This window comes from Mytilus californianus, unplaced genomic scaffold (genome assembly GCF_021869535.1).
Source record: "Mytilus californianus isolate M0D057914Y unplaced genomic scaffold, xbMytCali1.0.p SCAF_9, whole genome shotgun sequence".
In the NCBI taxonomy this organism is placed as follows: domain Eukaryota; kingdom Metazoa; phylum Mollusca; class Bivalvia; order Mytilida; family Mytilidae; genus Mytilus; species Mytilus californianus.
The window spans coordinates 36,335,555-36,352,339 of record NW_026262745.1 but is presented as its reverse complement, the minus strand read 5'-3'; the positions used below and the strand labels follow the sequence as shown (position 1 = coordinate 36,352,339).

At 33.2% G+C, this 16,785-nt stretch overlaps 1 protein-coding gene and 1 long non-coding RNA gene across 9 annotated transcripts in view; both read right to left on the bottom strand.

The window, feature by feature from the left end:
* Window positions 1–16,785, bottom strand: part of LOC127715641 (uncharacterized) — a 97,637-nt gene that overhangs the window by 17,551 nt on the left and 63,301 nt on the right. For 4 of the 8 annotated variants that reach the window (XM_052221761.1, XM_052221760.1, XM_052221758.1 and 1 more), the window contains one exon: window positions 933–1,370. The exons of 2 other annotated variants lie outside the window; for them this stretch is intronic. In XM_052221761.1, the coding sequence (XP_052077721.1) occupies window positions 933–1,357 (425 nt within the window). In that variant the 5' untranslated portion in view covers window positions 1,358–1,370. Of the gene's footprint in view, window positions 1–932; window positions 1,371–12,109; window positions 12,362–16,785 lie in introns of those variants that run through there. 2 more of the 8 variants (XM_052221759.1, XM_052221762.1) reach the window with 2 other exon arrangements.
* LOC127715693 (uncharacterized) overlaps window positions 1–16,785 on the bottom strand; it is a 97,127-nt gene that overhangs the window by 22,551 nt on the left and 57,791 nt on the right. The gene's annotated exons all lie outside the window — the stretch shown is intronic.

Sequence of the window (16,785 nt, the reverse complement as noted above, 5' to 3'; positions counted from 1 at the left end):
GAACTTTTAGTTTTTAATGCTCTTAAATTTCATTATTGATTTTGCCTTTCAACTGGTATGATTTGAACGCCCATGATTAGGCGTATTAAATTTAATCTTTGATGAGTGTTTACAATATTGAGTTGATGCCACTGAGTCGCAAAGAGTACCATCAGCTCCTGTGATGACATTAAATGTCATTAAAACCGTTATTAAAAAAGAAATTTATGTAAATAGACCGTTAAAATCATTCAAAAACTAAGGTTTTACTACCCTGTTGCATATAGATGGTCTTAGTCATATTTAATACAACTTATGTATTTGTCGGTTTTCGGTGCTCTTCAACTTCATAAGTAATTTGGCCTTTCCGACTGTTTTTATTTATGAGTTCTTGATGTGTATTATGTAGACAAAATGCGCATCTAGTGAATCAAATCTTAATCCTGGTATCTTTGATGAGTTTTTAATATAGTTTACAGTTTTAACATTTTGACTTTCCTTTCAGCACAATCGATTCAGTTTCTTTCCCTTTTATGTGTATTTTTCTACATATGGTCTAGATATACACAGGGGCCGCGGTCTGTTCGCAAGTAAAACTGGTTAAACCCCCACCTAATTACTTGCCTATACCGAGTCAGACTATTTCGAGCATGTGGATGAAGAGCCGGCTGTTGATGTGGTCTGTGGTACTTTTCAATAGTTTTTATGATTCCTATAATGCTTTATATGTGTTACAGAATAAGTATAGTGTAGCTTGCAGCAGAATTATACTAGTATCTAGTGTCTAAAGAAATGTATAAAGAAGTTTATAAAAGATTTTGTAGAACTATCAAGTCCTCAATCTGAAGATGTAATGAGCAAATATTTTAATAATTGCCTCGAAAGTAGTTTTTCTAATAAATTTACAAAACTACAACAATATGATAAGATAAGATAAATAAAAAAAAACTCACCTTGACAGCGCACTTTCTTTTTCGCTTGAAAGGATATGGGCTTCTCTTTTATGTTTATCGATTTCTTGATTCAGTATTTCCTGATGTTCCTGCAAACTCTTGACTTGAGTTTCGAGATTCGTTTGACGATCAAGGCACTCACTGATTAATTTTCCATCAACTGAGCTTGCACGATAGAGTTTTGGTTTAGAAATATTATTCTGCTCGTTTGATTTTGTTTGCTGCAATTGGGTATTATATTTACGTAGCTTTTCAATTTCATTCTTTAAGTCTTTATTTTCGGCATTAGTTTTTTCTTGTTCTGTAAGAAATTCGTCCAACACTTTCTGATAGTCTGTGTTGTAGGCTTTGAATATCTCATTTAATTTATTCAATTTCGGAAACTTTTTGCTGAGAATGGGATATTTACTGGAACCTTCCCCCATGTTTATTCCGTTTCTGAAATTTAAATATTACTAATGAAAAACAAATAAATATATAAATATATGCCTTTCGGGACTTTATTTATTCTTTAAATAAATTCGTCTGAGTAACTTAAAACATTACCCTAGACTGATGACTAAAAATGGAATAGGGGTATTTGTCAATTTATACAGCAACCCAACGGAAAAGAAAACAGGGGTATTCGTTAATGATACAGCAACCCAACGGAAATCAATTATGGGTTTTCGTCAATAAGACAGCAACGAAACGAAATGAAAAAGCGATAAAGACAGTTGGTTATGCCATGTGTCAACCTCTAAACTGTTAAATGTAAAATAAGTTGTGAATAAATTAAACAAAGATCATTATCAACGATCTGCCAACAACAAACCAAATACTCCAAAGGAACAATTAAGATTACAGGTATGATATGAGATGCCTGACTTAGGAGAGGTACTGACATGAACAAATACAATTAATATTACAAGTAAGATATGACATAAGATAACCACTGATGAGATACCTGACTAAGGACAGACATGAAACATGTGGCAGGTTTAATTAGTACATTTTTAAACATCAATCACATCCCTTTTAATCTCAAACAGTGAACAGTGAAATAAAATGTACATAAAAGAATAAAATAGATACGGGAACATGGATAATAAAAACACAACTATACAAACAAAACAGTATTTAGTGTGGTGTCCATTTCGCTGAAGCCCGACTCCGGGTGTAAGATCCATTGTGGCCTTGGGCTGTTTTTTGCTCTTTGGTCGGGTTGTTGTCTCTTTGAAACATTCCCCGTTTCCATTCCCTATTCTAGTAATAAACAATATTTTATCGCATTAAAAATCCCCCCCCCCACAGTTACTAGTAGATCTACAAGCTCAAAGTACTCTTCAAGAAGTGACTTAAAAGAGTCTGAATCGCTCAAATGATGAATATATGCCATTTTGATACTTAGTTTTACCTTCATTGCAATCAATGTTAACTTCGTTTCAAATCCAATGTAGTGATATTTTTGAAGATCTTGTATTGGTGATCATTTTCACTGTTTACAATTTATACCTATTTATTAAAAATTTTGAAATAATTTAAAAAATTATAAAATAAATTTTTTCGCTGGGGCGCAGCTTGATACGACCGCAGAGGTCGAACCCTGAACAGTTGGGGCAAGTATGGACACAACATTCAAGCTTGATACAGCTCTGAATTTGGATTGTGATTAAATATTTGACACAGCATAGGTTTCTGACACAGAAAGAATGTGGTCTAAGAACTTGATTTTTTTTAATTTACCTATTATGGTCCAATGTCCAAAATCAAAATACATGGTTAGATTCAGCATATCAAAGAACCCCATATATTCAATTTTTGTTTAAAACAAAGTTTAATTTTGGACCCCAACTTGGACAAACTTGAAAACTGGGCCCATAATCAAAAATCTAAACACATGTTTAGATTCAGCATATCAAAGAACCCCAAGAATTCAATTTTTGTTAAAATCAAACTAAGTTTAATTTTGGACCCTTTGGACCTTAATGTAGACCAATTTAAAAAACGGGACCCAAAATTAAAAATCTAAATACACAGTTAGATTTGGAATATCAAAGAACCCCAATAATTCAATTTTTGATGAAATCAAACAAAGTTTAATTTTGGACCCTTTTGACCTCAATATGAACCAATTTGATAGCGGGGCCCACAAATAAAAAATCTAAATACATGGTTAGATTCAGCATATCAAAGAACCTCATATATTCAATTTTTGTTAAAATCAAACAAAGTTTAATTTTGGACCCCAATTTGGACCAACTTGAAAACTGGGTCCATAATCAAAAATCTAAATACATGTGTAGATTCAGCATATCAAAGAACCCCATATATTCAATTTTTGTTGAAATCAAACAAAGTTTAAATACTGGACCCTATCTTGGACCAACTTGAAAACTGGGCCCATAATCAAAAATCTAAACACATGTTTAGATTCAGCATATCAAAATACCCCAAGAATTCAATTTTTGTTAAAATCAAACTTAGTTTAATTTTGGACCCTTTGGACCTTAATGTAGACCAATTTAAAAAACGGGACCCAAAATTAAAAATCTAAATACACAGTTAGATTTGGAATATCAAAGAACCCCAATAATTCAATTTTTGATGAAATCAAACAAAGTTTAATTTCGGACCCTTTTGACCTAAATATGAACCAATTTGATAACGGGGTCCACAAATAAAAAATCTAAATACATGGTTAGATTCAGCATATCAAAGAACCCCATATATTCAATTTTTGTTGAAATCAAACAAAGTTATTTTGGACCCTTTGGACCTTAATGTAGACCAATTTGAAAACGGAACCAAAAATTAAGAATCTAAATACAAGGTTAGATTCGGCATATCAAAGAACCCCAATAATTCAATTTTTGATGAAATCAAACAAAGTTAAATTTTGGACCCTTTGGACCTCAATGTGGACCAATTTAAAAACGGGGCCCAAAATCCAAAAACTTAATACACAGTTAGATTCAGCATATTAAAGAACCCCAAGAATTCAAGAACAAAACCCCATTGAAATTGATCAAGAAATAAGCAATTTATACGAAGTATCTTCTTTTGCACAATACTGTGCAATTGAATATTTCTTGCTATTGCGCAATACTGTACAATTGACAATTTCTTGCTATTGCGCAATATTGTGCTATTGGATATTTCTTGCTATTGCGCAATACTGTGCAATTGAAGATTTCTTGCTATTGCGCAATACTGTGCAATTGAAGATTTCTTGCTATTGTGCAATACTGTGTAATTGAAAATTTCTTGCTATTGCACAATACTTATTATATAATAATTTACACATCCTGTTTGGTGTGTATCTCCTACCATATCATTATTATTTGCTTTTAAATATAAATCAGAAATAACCAACTTAAAATGGAAAATTTTAAAAGAAAAAAAAAAAAAGAAAAAAAAAAGAAAAAAAAAAAAAAATCCCCCCCCCAAATTTTTTGAACCCCCTTATGATTCATCACCCCCAAACTCAATCCCAGCCTTCCCTTTGTGGTATGGTACCTTGCAGTACAATTTCAGAGAGATCCATACACTTGAACACAAGTAATTGTCTGGAACTAGAAAAATGCTTATTTTTTGCCCCTTTTTGGCCCCCAATTCCTAAACGTTTCAAGCAATTACCCCCGAACTCAATTCCAGCTTTCCCTTTGTGATATGGAACCTTGTAGTACAATTTCAGAAATATCCAAACACTTACACACAAGTTATTGTCATGAAACTAGAAAAATGCTTGTTTTTTGCCCCTTTTTTGGCCCCTAATTCCTAAAATTTTGAGGCAATTACCCCCAAAATCAATTACAGCCTTCCCTTTGTGATATGGAATCTTGTGGTACAATGTCAGAGAGATCCATACACTTACACACAAGTTATTGTCATGAAACTAGAAAAATGCTTGTTTTTTGCCCCTTTTTTGGCCCCTAATTCCTAAAATTTTGAGGCAATTACCCCCAAAATCAATTACAGCCTTCCCTTTGTGATATGGAATCTTGTAGTATAATTTCAGAGAGATCCATACACCGTTCCACAGTTATTGTCTGGAAACTAGAAAATGCTTATTTTTGGCCCCTAATTCTTTAACTGTTGATACCATAACCCCCAAAATCAATCCCAACCTTCCTTTCGTGGTATAGAACCTTATGGTAAAATTTCATGGAGATTCATTCACTTAAACTAAAGTTAGAGTGCGAAAACCAATGTGTCTTCGGACGACGCCGGACGACGACGGACGACGACGACGACGACGACGCCGACGTCATACCAATATACGACCAAAAAAATTTTAATTTTTGCGGTCGTATAAAAATCTAAATACACTGTTAGATTCGGCATAACAAATAAATAAATGTGATCAAAGATTTTACAAATCTAATGCATCATACTGTGCAATTAAAGATTACTTCTTGAAATTTTTCAATATTTGAAATTTGAAAAAAAAATAATATTTGAAGAATAATTCTTTTAAATTTCTGAAATCTGAAATGAGAAAAAATTGACCTCCCACAATTTCTTTTTATCCCCCCCCCCCCCCCTTTTTTCCCCCAAAAAATTCTTTCCCTCAAGATATGGTCATAATCTCAATTCAAATTTCCAATGGAGTTGGCAACCATAATTACCCATTTAAATTTACCATAGTGCTAACTTAATCTATTTTATAATAGAATTAAAAATATAGTGTCAAATCTTTCATATGGATTTTTTTGTAAAAAAAAAAGATGCAACATTTGCAGATATTTTTACTGGTCTTCCTTTATAAATATGCATTTCTTTAAACATAATTTAAAAGCAGTGTAAGGGAAGTAACCAAAACGTTGTATTTGGATTACCTCCCTTACACTGTATTAAATTATCTTTATTGTTCATTAACCATTACTTTATACATAATTTAAAAGCAGTGTAAGGGAGATAATTTCAATGATGTATTTGATTTATCTCCCTTACACTGCTTTAAATTATGTTTTGTACTAAAGTATTTGTCCATTAACCAGGACAACCTTGTTTTTCCCCCTTTTTTGCCCCTAATTCCTAAACGGTTTGAGCCATAACCCCCCAAAGCAAATCCTAACCATCCCTTTGTGGTATGGAAACTTGTAGTATAATTTCAGAGAGATCCATACACCGTTCCACAGTTATTGTCTGGAAACTAGAAAATGCTTATTTTTGGCCCCTTTTTGGCCCCTAATTCTTTAACTGTTGATACCATAACCCCCAAAATCAATCCCAACCTTCCTTTTGTGGTATTTAACATTATGGTCAAATTTCAAAAAGATCCATTAACTTAAACTAAAGTTAGAGTGCGAAAACCAATGTGTCTTCGGACGACGACGCCGGACGACGACGCCGGACGACGACGACGACGACGCCAACGTCATACCAATATACGACCACAAAATGTTTTTACGGTCGTATAAAAATAGAAGCAAATTGAAATTTAAGGGCAATACATCCTACAAGGAGTCGATTTCGGCCATATTGACTATCATGTTGATCTTATTTTGCTGATCATTTTTGCGTATTAAAGTTTTTTCTCTATCTACTTTAGTTTTTAACGTAAATGCCAAAAAAAATTGTGTAAAAATCATCATGTAGAGAGTATCATTCTTATCCTGAGTCGGTTTCTAATTTCGGCCACGTTGACTTATTTGTAGATCTTATAACGACCATTTTTGTTATCTACAATTTCTCTGTATTATTTATAGTTTCTGCAAAAAGAAACAAAATGGGTAAAATATTTTTTTAAGGACATGAACTCTTCTTAAGGGTCAATCGATGATTCCGGTCAGGGTGTACATCTTATGTTGCTTAACATTCTTGCTCTTTACAATTGGTTTCTTAACTATTATAGTTTCTGCAAAATATTGGTGGAAAGCGTCATTCAGGGCAAATCATTCCTATAACTAGTCAGTTATCAATTTAAGCCTTGTCTACTTATATGTAGATCTTATAGTGCTAAACATCTTTCTTCTTTACTATCTTTCTCGATCTATTATGGTTTCTGCCAAAAAAGGTAAAAATGGATTAGGGGTCAATCTACGATTTTGACCATGTTGACTTATTTGTGGATAATATTTTCCTGCATATTTTTGCTATTTACTTTTTTTTCTCTAATGACTCTATCTATTATCGTTTCCGCAAAAAAATGATAAAATCGCCATTCAGTATACATGTATAAGGAGTCAATTAGACTTATTTAATGATAGACCAGGCCAGGTGAGCTAGATATGTCGTCATATTCTCCCATATCGGTGGTGGTATATCATCGACGATTTATACATCAGATCTCTTGGTTCTGATGCTCAGAAACGTTTTTATTTTGGCTTCCCAAATTTTAAATCTTCAGTGTACCTGATGAAAGATTTTCCATTAACTTATACAATTGGTAATTACATGATTTTTTTATTAGTTGTTATTAGCTTTAAACTATAGCTTTCAATGACTGCCAGTATTCTCAGATCTGTACTTTGAGTCTTTAGTTTCTTTTGTGTTTTTGTGCTTTGTATCGATCTTTTGAGTTAAGCCCTTTTCAACTAATTTTTATAGTTTATAGTTTATTTTTATGTTGTGCAGTTACACCACTTTCCCAGGTTGGCATCCGAAAACATGTTTATTCTCGCAACATTCTGTATTTGTCTGTCCCAATTCAGGAGCCTGCAATTGGGTGGTTGTCGTTGCCTACGACTATGTCATTTGGTTTCTATTGTATCTCATTGTTATCTCATTGGCAATCATACCACATCTTCTTATCTATATACGTCGTGTGCAATAAAGATGGTACTACTTTTCGTTTTCATTAAAGCGACGAAAAATATTGAGGGGACATTCAAAGATCATAGATCGAATAGTTCCTGACAACACAAGGGTAAAAACGAAATACTAGTTCTTCTTAAAGACCCAGCAAGTCCACAAAACACTACATAGAAAACCAGACTGAGGCAGAGCAACACGAACTCCAACAAATACTATGGTCGATCTTCTGTGCTCAGAAAGGATAAGCAGATCCTGTTCCACTAGCTTGTGGCAACCCGTCATGTTTTTCATATTAAGTACACATTTGGTGATGAGTCTCAATCGGTCACATTCTAGGAAAAGAGACCGGGTTGTGGTTTCGACAATTTTGGCATAACCAATATAAAACACCAATAAAAGAGAAAGGAAAAATAAAATGACCGGCCGAGATTTTACATATTCAAAGAACTTCAGTATTATAGTTAGTCTAACCAAAAAGCTATTTTCTTCCGGTATTTTACACTCTATAAAGGTAAAGTGCCAATGAGACAACTATCCATAATTACCAAAGGACAAAGATGGAAACAAGAGATACATAATTAAAAGGGCATTGACCCCCAAAAATCTTTAAGGTTTACTCAGACTTACAGAGTTGAAACTTTATCTTTCGTTTAAATTTCATAATTTACAAGTTGAAAATTTATAGTCAAAGCGTATAAAAAAATTCATGCCAATGTCGAAGCACTGGTTACCGGATTTATATACCATCAGGGGAAACTATCTACAAAAAGTGCTCTTACTCAGTGGTATTAGCTATGAAAAAGAAGCTATCAAGGAACCAATAAAACTAGGTTTTACCTAATTGTCTTTCATTTTTCATGTATGAGCTCATAACACCAAACTAGGTTATTCTCAATTGTCTAAAGTAATATATACTAAATAAATGGCGAATGTGTCCATTGGACACAGATGATGCCCCGCTTGCATATCATATAAAGTTATAAAGGGACATAACTGAAGAATGGTATAAGTGACGCTACCTAAATTTGTACTTGATCTGAGTGTTGTGGTAATAAGTGTTGTGTATAAGTTTCATAACATTTGGTTGAGGCAAACTTAAGTGAGAGAACGGAAACGAAAAATTCAGCAATTTTTCCATTTGTAAAGGGGCATAACTCTAGATCAGCATTCAGCTATTTTTCCGTTTGTAAAGAGGTATAACTCTAGAACAATAAAAGTGACACCCTCAAAATTCAAACTTGATCTGTATTTTGTGATAATAAGCATTGTGTATAAGTTTCATAACATTTGATTGAGGCTAACTCAAGTTACAGAACGGAAACGAAAAATTCAGCAATTTTCCATTTGTAAAGGGGCATAACTCTAAAACAGTTAAAGTGACGCCACCAAAATTCCAACTTTATCTGTGTTTTGTGGTAATTAAAGAACCTTAGTGAGCGCGCTCACATACCCCACGTCCCCACATTGTCATTGGAGAAATAAAATAAATGTAAGAAGAAAAAAAAGTATCAGAAAAAAAAATTGAATCATAATTTCCTGTCAATATGCACATCTACATAGTATGTCCTTATTATCTACACAGTTTCATGAAATTCTGTTGCGTGGTTTGAGAGGAGTTGCGATGACAAAAGGTTACAGTAGTATATTGGGCAAATAAGTTCAAAGGGGCGTCACTCCTGGAAAAAAAATTGAATCGTAATTTCCTGTCGAAATGCACATCTACGTAGTATGTCCTTATTATCTGAAAAGGTTTCATGAAATTCTGTTGTGTGGTTTGAGAGGAGTTGCGATGACAAAAGGTTACAGTAGTATATTGGGCAAATAAGTTCAAAGGGGCGTAACTCCTGGAAAAAACATTGAATCGTAATTTCCTGTCGATATGAACATCTACGTAGTATGTCCTTATTATCTGAAAAGTTTTAATGAAATTCTGTTGTGTGGGTTGAGAGGAGTTGCGATGACAAAAGGTTGCAGTAGTATATTTGGCAAATAAGTTCAAAGGGGCGTAATTCCTGGAAAAAAAATTGAATCGTAATTCCCTGTCGATATGCACATCTTGCGATGACAAGAAATAGGACTGACGGACTGACGAACTGACGGACTGACGAACTGACGGACTGACGGACAGACGGACAGACGGACAGACGGACGGGTCAAAAACATTATACCCTCCTCAACTCGTTGCGTGGGGTATAATAAGCATTGTGTATAAGTTTCATAACATTTGGTTGAGGCAAACTAAAGTTAGAGAACGGAAACCAACTTTGGGACGTACGGACACGAGCACAGACTTACGGACGGACGTACAGACGGACAAGGGTAAAACTTAATGCCCCCTCCGCTACGGCGGGTGCATAAAAATACCAAAATCGTTAAGACGAATATTACTTTATAATCTGATAGTAGTAACAAAAAACCCTTTTGTACTTTAAATGTTAAAGTATTTGTGCTTTAAATGTTTAAATATTAGAAATTTGATGACCAAATTTTTTGCCAATTCGACGCGTATAGAAAATTTACTGATAAATGATTTCCAAGAATATCTCTCCCAGTAAAATATTTCATTACCTGTATTTTGAATGGAAATATTTCGATATTAATTACCAACAAGGGATTGTTATGAAAACCTACAATATTAGTGATATCTATACAGTCATTGTAAAACATATTTCTGTAAAATCAATAAAATTGCACAATAAAAGTATATAGGAACATGCCATATATGTTACTAATGCAAATTGTTTAATTCTGTTTTGTTTAGAAAACCGACTGGGTACTATAGTACTGCAACTGATCTCGAAAAAGTCGCTTAGTTAACGAGTTTAATGTTCCGGAATAACACACGGCTGCAAATTGTTTTAAATGATAAAATAATATCTATATTTTAATTTCCATCTGGTCGTAAAAAGTTTCTTTGGTCACATTTTTGTATTTTAGCACTTTAATGGGGTACCCCTCAATTTACGGTTTTGGTAACTCACCTTAAAATTAAAAAAACAAAAAAAAATTGTTAAATTTCCGGATCTTTTCGTTAATATTTTCGATGCACATATCATCAAGGATCATTGGAATGATGAAGACATAAATATAATACCACCCCCAGTAAAACTCTAAAACTTAAAAGTTGGCAGTTATTTAGATGGAAATTTGACGCATTTTTCTTTGAAAAAGAGAAAACATATGATTCAAAAATAGTAATTGACATTTGAGGGGACAGAATATATTATTGCGATACTGCATGCAAATTTTGTTTGGAAAATTCGCAACAATTTTGTCTAAAACTCAAAAATAAAAACATCATTTGTACCTTTTTGATTACGGAAATTACGTATCCGTCATTCAGCTCCATTATTTAGTTTTTCCTTCATAATGAATTTGATAGTTTCTATGTGATTATGTTCATTTTCTTGGATACGTTAATTAATTTGAGTTTTTTAAAGTGTGACTTGATTATATATAGTAGTTCTTTCGTGTATTTTCTGTAAATAAGTTATATTTTTGTTGATAAAATTTGGACTTTTTATAAAAGTTAACCAAATCCTTCGGATAAGATGTTTTTCTGGATAATGACTAGTTGAGGAAGTCCTGTAAAGTTTACTCCTACTAGTCCAAAAAGGAGAAGACTTGCAAAGTGTGGGAAAAATACATTGTAAGGCAATGTTCAACCTCAGAGCAATTAATATGCATGCAAGCGGTCGGAAAAAAGTACTATTGATGTTTCGCAGAGCTTTGGTGTGTGAGTAGGTGTTGCCACAACAAACTTTTCTTGATATTTTCTTGAGTTGTGAATGATCAGTAATGTTATATGACTTACACCAGAAGAAAAAAATTGTAGCGTCTTTAGATTAGAAACAACAGAAAGCCAAATATGTGATCAATCTGATCCACATGTATCCTCACAACCTGACACTTTTATACGATCTCGCGCTCAGTTTTCTCCTTGTAGTTTGGATATGAAAACGTGTTTTTTTTGTGTAAAAGCAAAAATTTTAAAAAGAAAAGAAAGCTACACAAAACTGAGTCGCCTGAACGTGTTGACAGCCTTTGAGATGTGCTAATGTGAGTAATCATTTATCCATAGTAAAGATAATCGCGAGTTACTTTCAAATGCAGTCTACCTTTCAGCAAGCATTACCATGTACTTATTGAAGTCAACACCTATGCAATATGGTTAAACAGTTACTGAACAATCAAAATATGAACTTGCTCAATTCATTGATAACGATTGTTAATGATGATATGTTCTTCCATCATTAAAAAGGCTTTTTTCATGTAGCACATCCTTGACATATACCTATCACTTTTACCCAAGAATGTCTCTGATGCTTACCCAACTGCCAAGCTCAAGAACAAAATAACTAGTTATTATGACACCTTGCAATTCAGACACAGCGGGGACAAGGGGTGTCAATTATTGAGTTTAGCTCTGAGCTCACCTTAGGGGATGCCATATCTGTTACAGGAAAATTGAAGTCTATGTTAAGACTTTCAGAATTAAATCAAGGTGTGTCTGAAGGTATCAAGGATACATTTATAGAACGATTACTTCACTCTGCCGCTAGCGCTCTTAGGAGCTCTGTCATCGTTGGCTGCTTCTATGGAAAAGATGCCCAAATCGCATTTTAATTTCATTTGTTAGTTAGTTGATGAATAATTACACAAAGGCGCTTCTGAATCGTATGTTGTCCCTAAAGATGATAAAAAAAAAATCGTAAATTTATGGCTATTACAAATCAATCGTTTCTATAGCAAAATCGACATTCGCCTATCACATTTGAGATTAGTCGTGCAGTTAAATCATATAGATATGGGAAAATAGGTCACAAACATTGATAGAAACTTAATTTGTTCTTGCATGGCTTTTGTGTTTCCTATACAGAGGTAAGACTAGAATACCTGACAAGCATTGCCATGCACGAGTTTGACCGAATCAAGACGATATTAACGCTCCTGGTGGCATTGTTTCAAAACACCAAGGGGGTGTTTGATACAAAAAGGTACCGACAATATAGTCATCAACACGGAGACAAAGGTAAGAGAGGTCTTTCGCGTTCCAAATGCTTTCAAAAACATTTAAAATTGTGCTGAAAAAAAAATGGAAAACACATCGGAGATTCCATGGGTAATTTTGCAATCAATGTCAAAATATTTTTGAAATTTTCCTGTTCAATCAGAAACGTTTGACCATCAAGTTATTTAATATTATAACGGATATAACAATTTTTTCTGACTTCAGGCTTGAATTTTCAATCGGGAAGACAAAAATGGATTAACCCCAACATTTTTCAATGGATAAATGTCATCATATTACTGACAAGTTAAACTTTGTACCTGCAAAGGTAAATCTTTATGCACAAAAGCCGTGTTTGCTTTGAAAAAACTCTGCCCTGCACCGAACTTGTTTGTGTCATGAAAGGGAAGTGTGTTGTAATGCAAATACGCGTACCGAATCCGCATACGATGACGAAGAGATTGATTCATATCCCTATTTAACAAAGACTAGAGTTATCATATAAGGGTCTTGGTCGATTTTAAATAACAACATTAGCAAATTTGCATTACATTGTATTTTCCATTACTTCCCTAAAAAATTGATGAGTCTTCACTATTTTACCAGGATAATCCCACTAAGACAATGTTCATGCACCAAACTGAGCTGGTTTTACACTCAACCAACCGCTAAATCAATGCAAGTCACACTTATGATTTTTTTAAACCTCGCATTCGCCTCGGTTGACTATGATATTTGTTTGTGTTATAACTGATCTGTTCAGACTTTGCAAATACACAATATTTATTTATCTATAACTAGATACTAATTTCCCAAAATACACAACCTTTTAGATGCAAAATTAAAAACACTGATTAAGCGCTTGAATTTTTTTTTTCAAAGAGAGAAACAATATTGAAATAATTTGATAAACTGGTGTTTTATGGTTTAGAAAATAATTCTGTAATATACTGTAGTGAAAAATTATTAGAAATATGAAAGTTAATGGATGTAAAAAGGTCAAGGCCACTTCTACTTTTGCTATGTCATAAATGGAAAAAAAATCAGAAGGTTCCAGATTAACGCCATTTTGTAATAGCAGCTCTTCATATAAATAGTAAAATTTGACGTTTTAATATCCTTTGCAGCATATGCTTATGATTGAACCGTTTTTGTAGCATTCTAAAGAAGGAATATTAGAAAATTTCTTCTTTTTGTCCATGTGGTTAAAATATTAATATTTTTAGGCCTGACCTTTGACCCCATTTTCACAAAAATGTGACCACTCTGGATTTTCACGACCAAACTGTTATTACTGTACACGTTTTCCTCTTTCCATCGATATGTAATTTAGGTGTGTGTTCTTCCGGAACATTAAAGTTTTTGAAAAATGAACTCTGGTTGCAGTACTACTACTAGATCTGCATACAAACTAATTCATTTTCGCGTGACCTCTTGAACTTCTATAGTAAATGGAAAAGACCTCTTCAGTTTGACCTAATCAACATGATTTTGACGTAAACTAAAATCTAACCTTAGTTTGAAAGAAGTTTTTTTTACCTACTTTCCAATATTTCCACCCGAAAATCTTAAGATTATCACACGGTATATCCTAGGATAAGCGTCAGATATTTTTTTTCAAATATTCTTCTGAAAATTTGAACAGACGAATATTGATCTGAGAACACATCCTTTTAAATCCTGAAATTATATTATTACTATATAAATACTAATGAAACATCTAAGTACATTGTTAGATTCAGCATTTCAAAAAAACCCGTAAATTCAATTTTTGTTGAAATCAAACAAAGTTTAATTTTGGACCCTGATTTGGACCAACTAGAAAACTGGGCCCAAAAATCCCAAAATTTAAATACAGGTTTAGATTCAGCATTTAAAAGAACCCTACATATATTCAATTTATTTTGAAATGAAACGCAGTTTAAATTTTGGACCCCGATTTGGACCAACTTGAAAACTGGGCCAAAAATCAAAAATAAATCTGTCATTCCAATTATAATTTTGTTAACTGATAACTACCACATGTTTGTTATCTTGATATTGCACGAATAAATTAATTGTAAATACATTGTCCTAATCCAAATACATGTACAAATGTGAATATTTAGTTAATTGTAAAAATCTATTATAAAAATTGTGTGTTGTTACAAAGGAAGAATAAAAATAGATTATTATATGATGAAAATGATATTTGCAAATCTGGACCCCAAACAGGATCAAGTAATAAAAAATTGCAAATCTGGACCCCCAAACAGGACCAAGTAAAAATTAAACATTAACACTCACAACAAAAAGAAAATACCACATATCAACTGTGACATCTACCTTCAAAACACATAACTTTAAAAAAAAATAGTTATAAAGAAATGTTTGACAACTCCTGACTAAAATCAATTGAACAGTTATCGACCAGGATCAAGTAATAAAAAATTGCAAATCTGGACCCCCAAACAGGACCAAGTAAAAATTAAACATTAACACTCACAACAAAAAGAAAATACCACATATCAACTGTGACATCTACCTTCAAAACACATAACTTTAAAAAAAAATAGTTATAAAGAAATGTTTGACAACTCCTGACTAAAATCAATTGAACATCGATGGAAAGAGGTCGATCTTCTGTGCTCAGAAAGGATAAGCAGATCCTGTTCCACTAGCTTGTGGCAACCCGTCATGTTTTTCATATTAAGTACACATTTGGTGATGAGTCTCAATCGGTCACATTCTAGGAAAAGAGACCGGGTTGTGGTTTCGACAATTTTGGCATAACCAATATAAAACACCAATAAAAGAGAAAGGAAAAATAAAATGACCGGCCGAGATTTTACATATTCAAAGAACTTCAGTATTATAGTTAGTCTAACCAAAAAGCTATTTTCTTCCGGTATTTTACACTCTATAAAGGTAAAGTGCCAATGAGACAACTATCCATAATTACCAAAGGACAAAGATGGAAACAAGAGATACATAATTAAAAGGGCATTGACCCCCAAAAATCTTTAAGGTTTACTCAGACTTACAGAGTTGAAACTTTATCTTTCGTTTAAATTTCATAATTTACAAGTTGAAAATTTATAGTCAAAGCGTATAAAAAAATTCATGCCAATGTCGAAGCACTGGTTACCGGATTTATATACCATCAGGGGAAACTATCTACAAAAAGTGCTCTTACTCAGTGGTATTAGCTATGAAAAAGAAGCTATCAAGGAACCAATAAAACTAGGTTTTACCTAATTGTCTTTCATTTTTCATGTATGAGCTCATAACACCAAACTAGGTTATTCTCAATTGTCTAAAGTAATATATACTAAATAAATGGCGAATGTGTCCATTGGACACAGATGATGCCCCGCTTGCATATCATATAAAGTTATAAAGGGACATAACTGAAGAATGGTATAAGTGACGCTACCTAAATTTGTACTTGATCTGAGTGTTGTGGTAATAAGTGTTGTGTATAAGTTTCATAACATTTGGTTGAGGCAAACTTAAGTGAGAGAACGGAAACGAAAAATTCAGCAATTTTTCCATTTGTAAAGGGGCATAACTCTAGATCAGCATTCAGCTATTTTTCCGTTTGTAAAGAGGTATAACTCTAGAACAATAAAAGTGACACCCTCAAAATTCAAACTTGATCTGTATTTTGTGATAATAAGCATTGTGTATAAGTTTCATAACATTTGATTGAGGCTAACTCAAGTTACAGAACGGAAACGAAAAATTCAGCAATTTTCCATTTGTAAAGGGGCATAACTCTAAAACAGTTAAAGTGACGCCACCAAAATTCCAACTTTATCTGTGTTTTGTGGTAATTAAAGAACCTTAGTGAGCGCGCTCACATACCCCACGTCCCCACATTGTCATTGGAGAAATAAAATAAATGTAAGAAGAAAAAAAAGTATCAGAAAAAAAAATTGAATCATAATTTCCTGTCAATATGCACATCTACATAGTATGTCCTTATTATCTACACAGTTTCATGAAATTCTGTTGCGTGGTTTGAGAGGAGTTGCGATGACAAAAGGTTACAGTAGTATATTGGGCAAATAAGTTCAAAGGGGCGTCACTCCTGGAAAAAAAATTGAATCGTAATTTCCT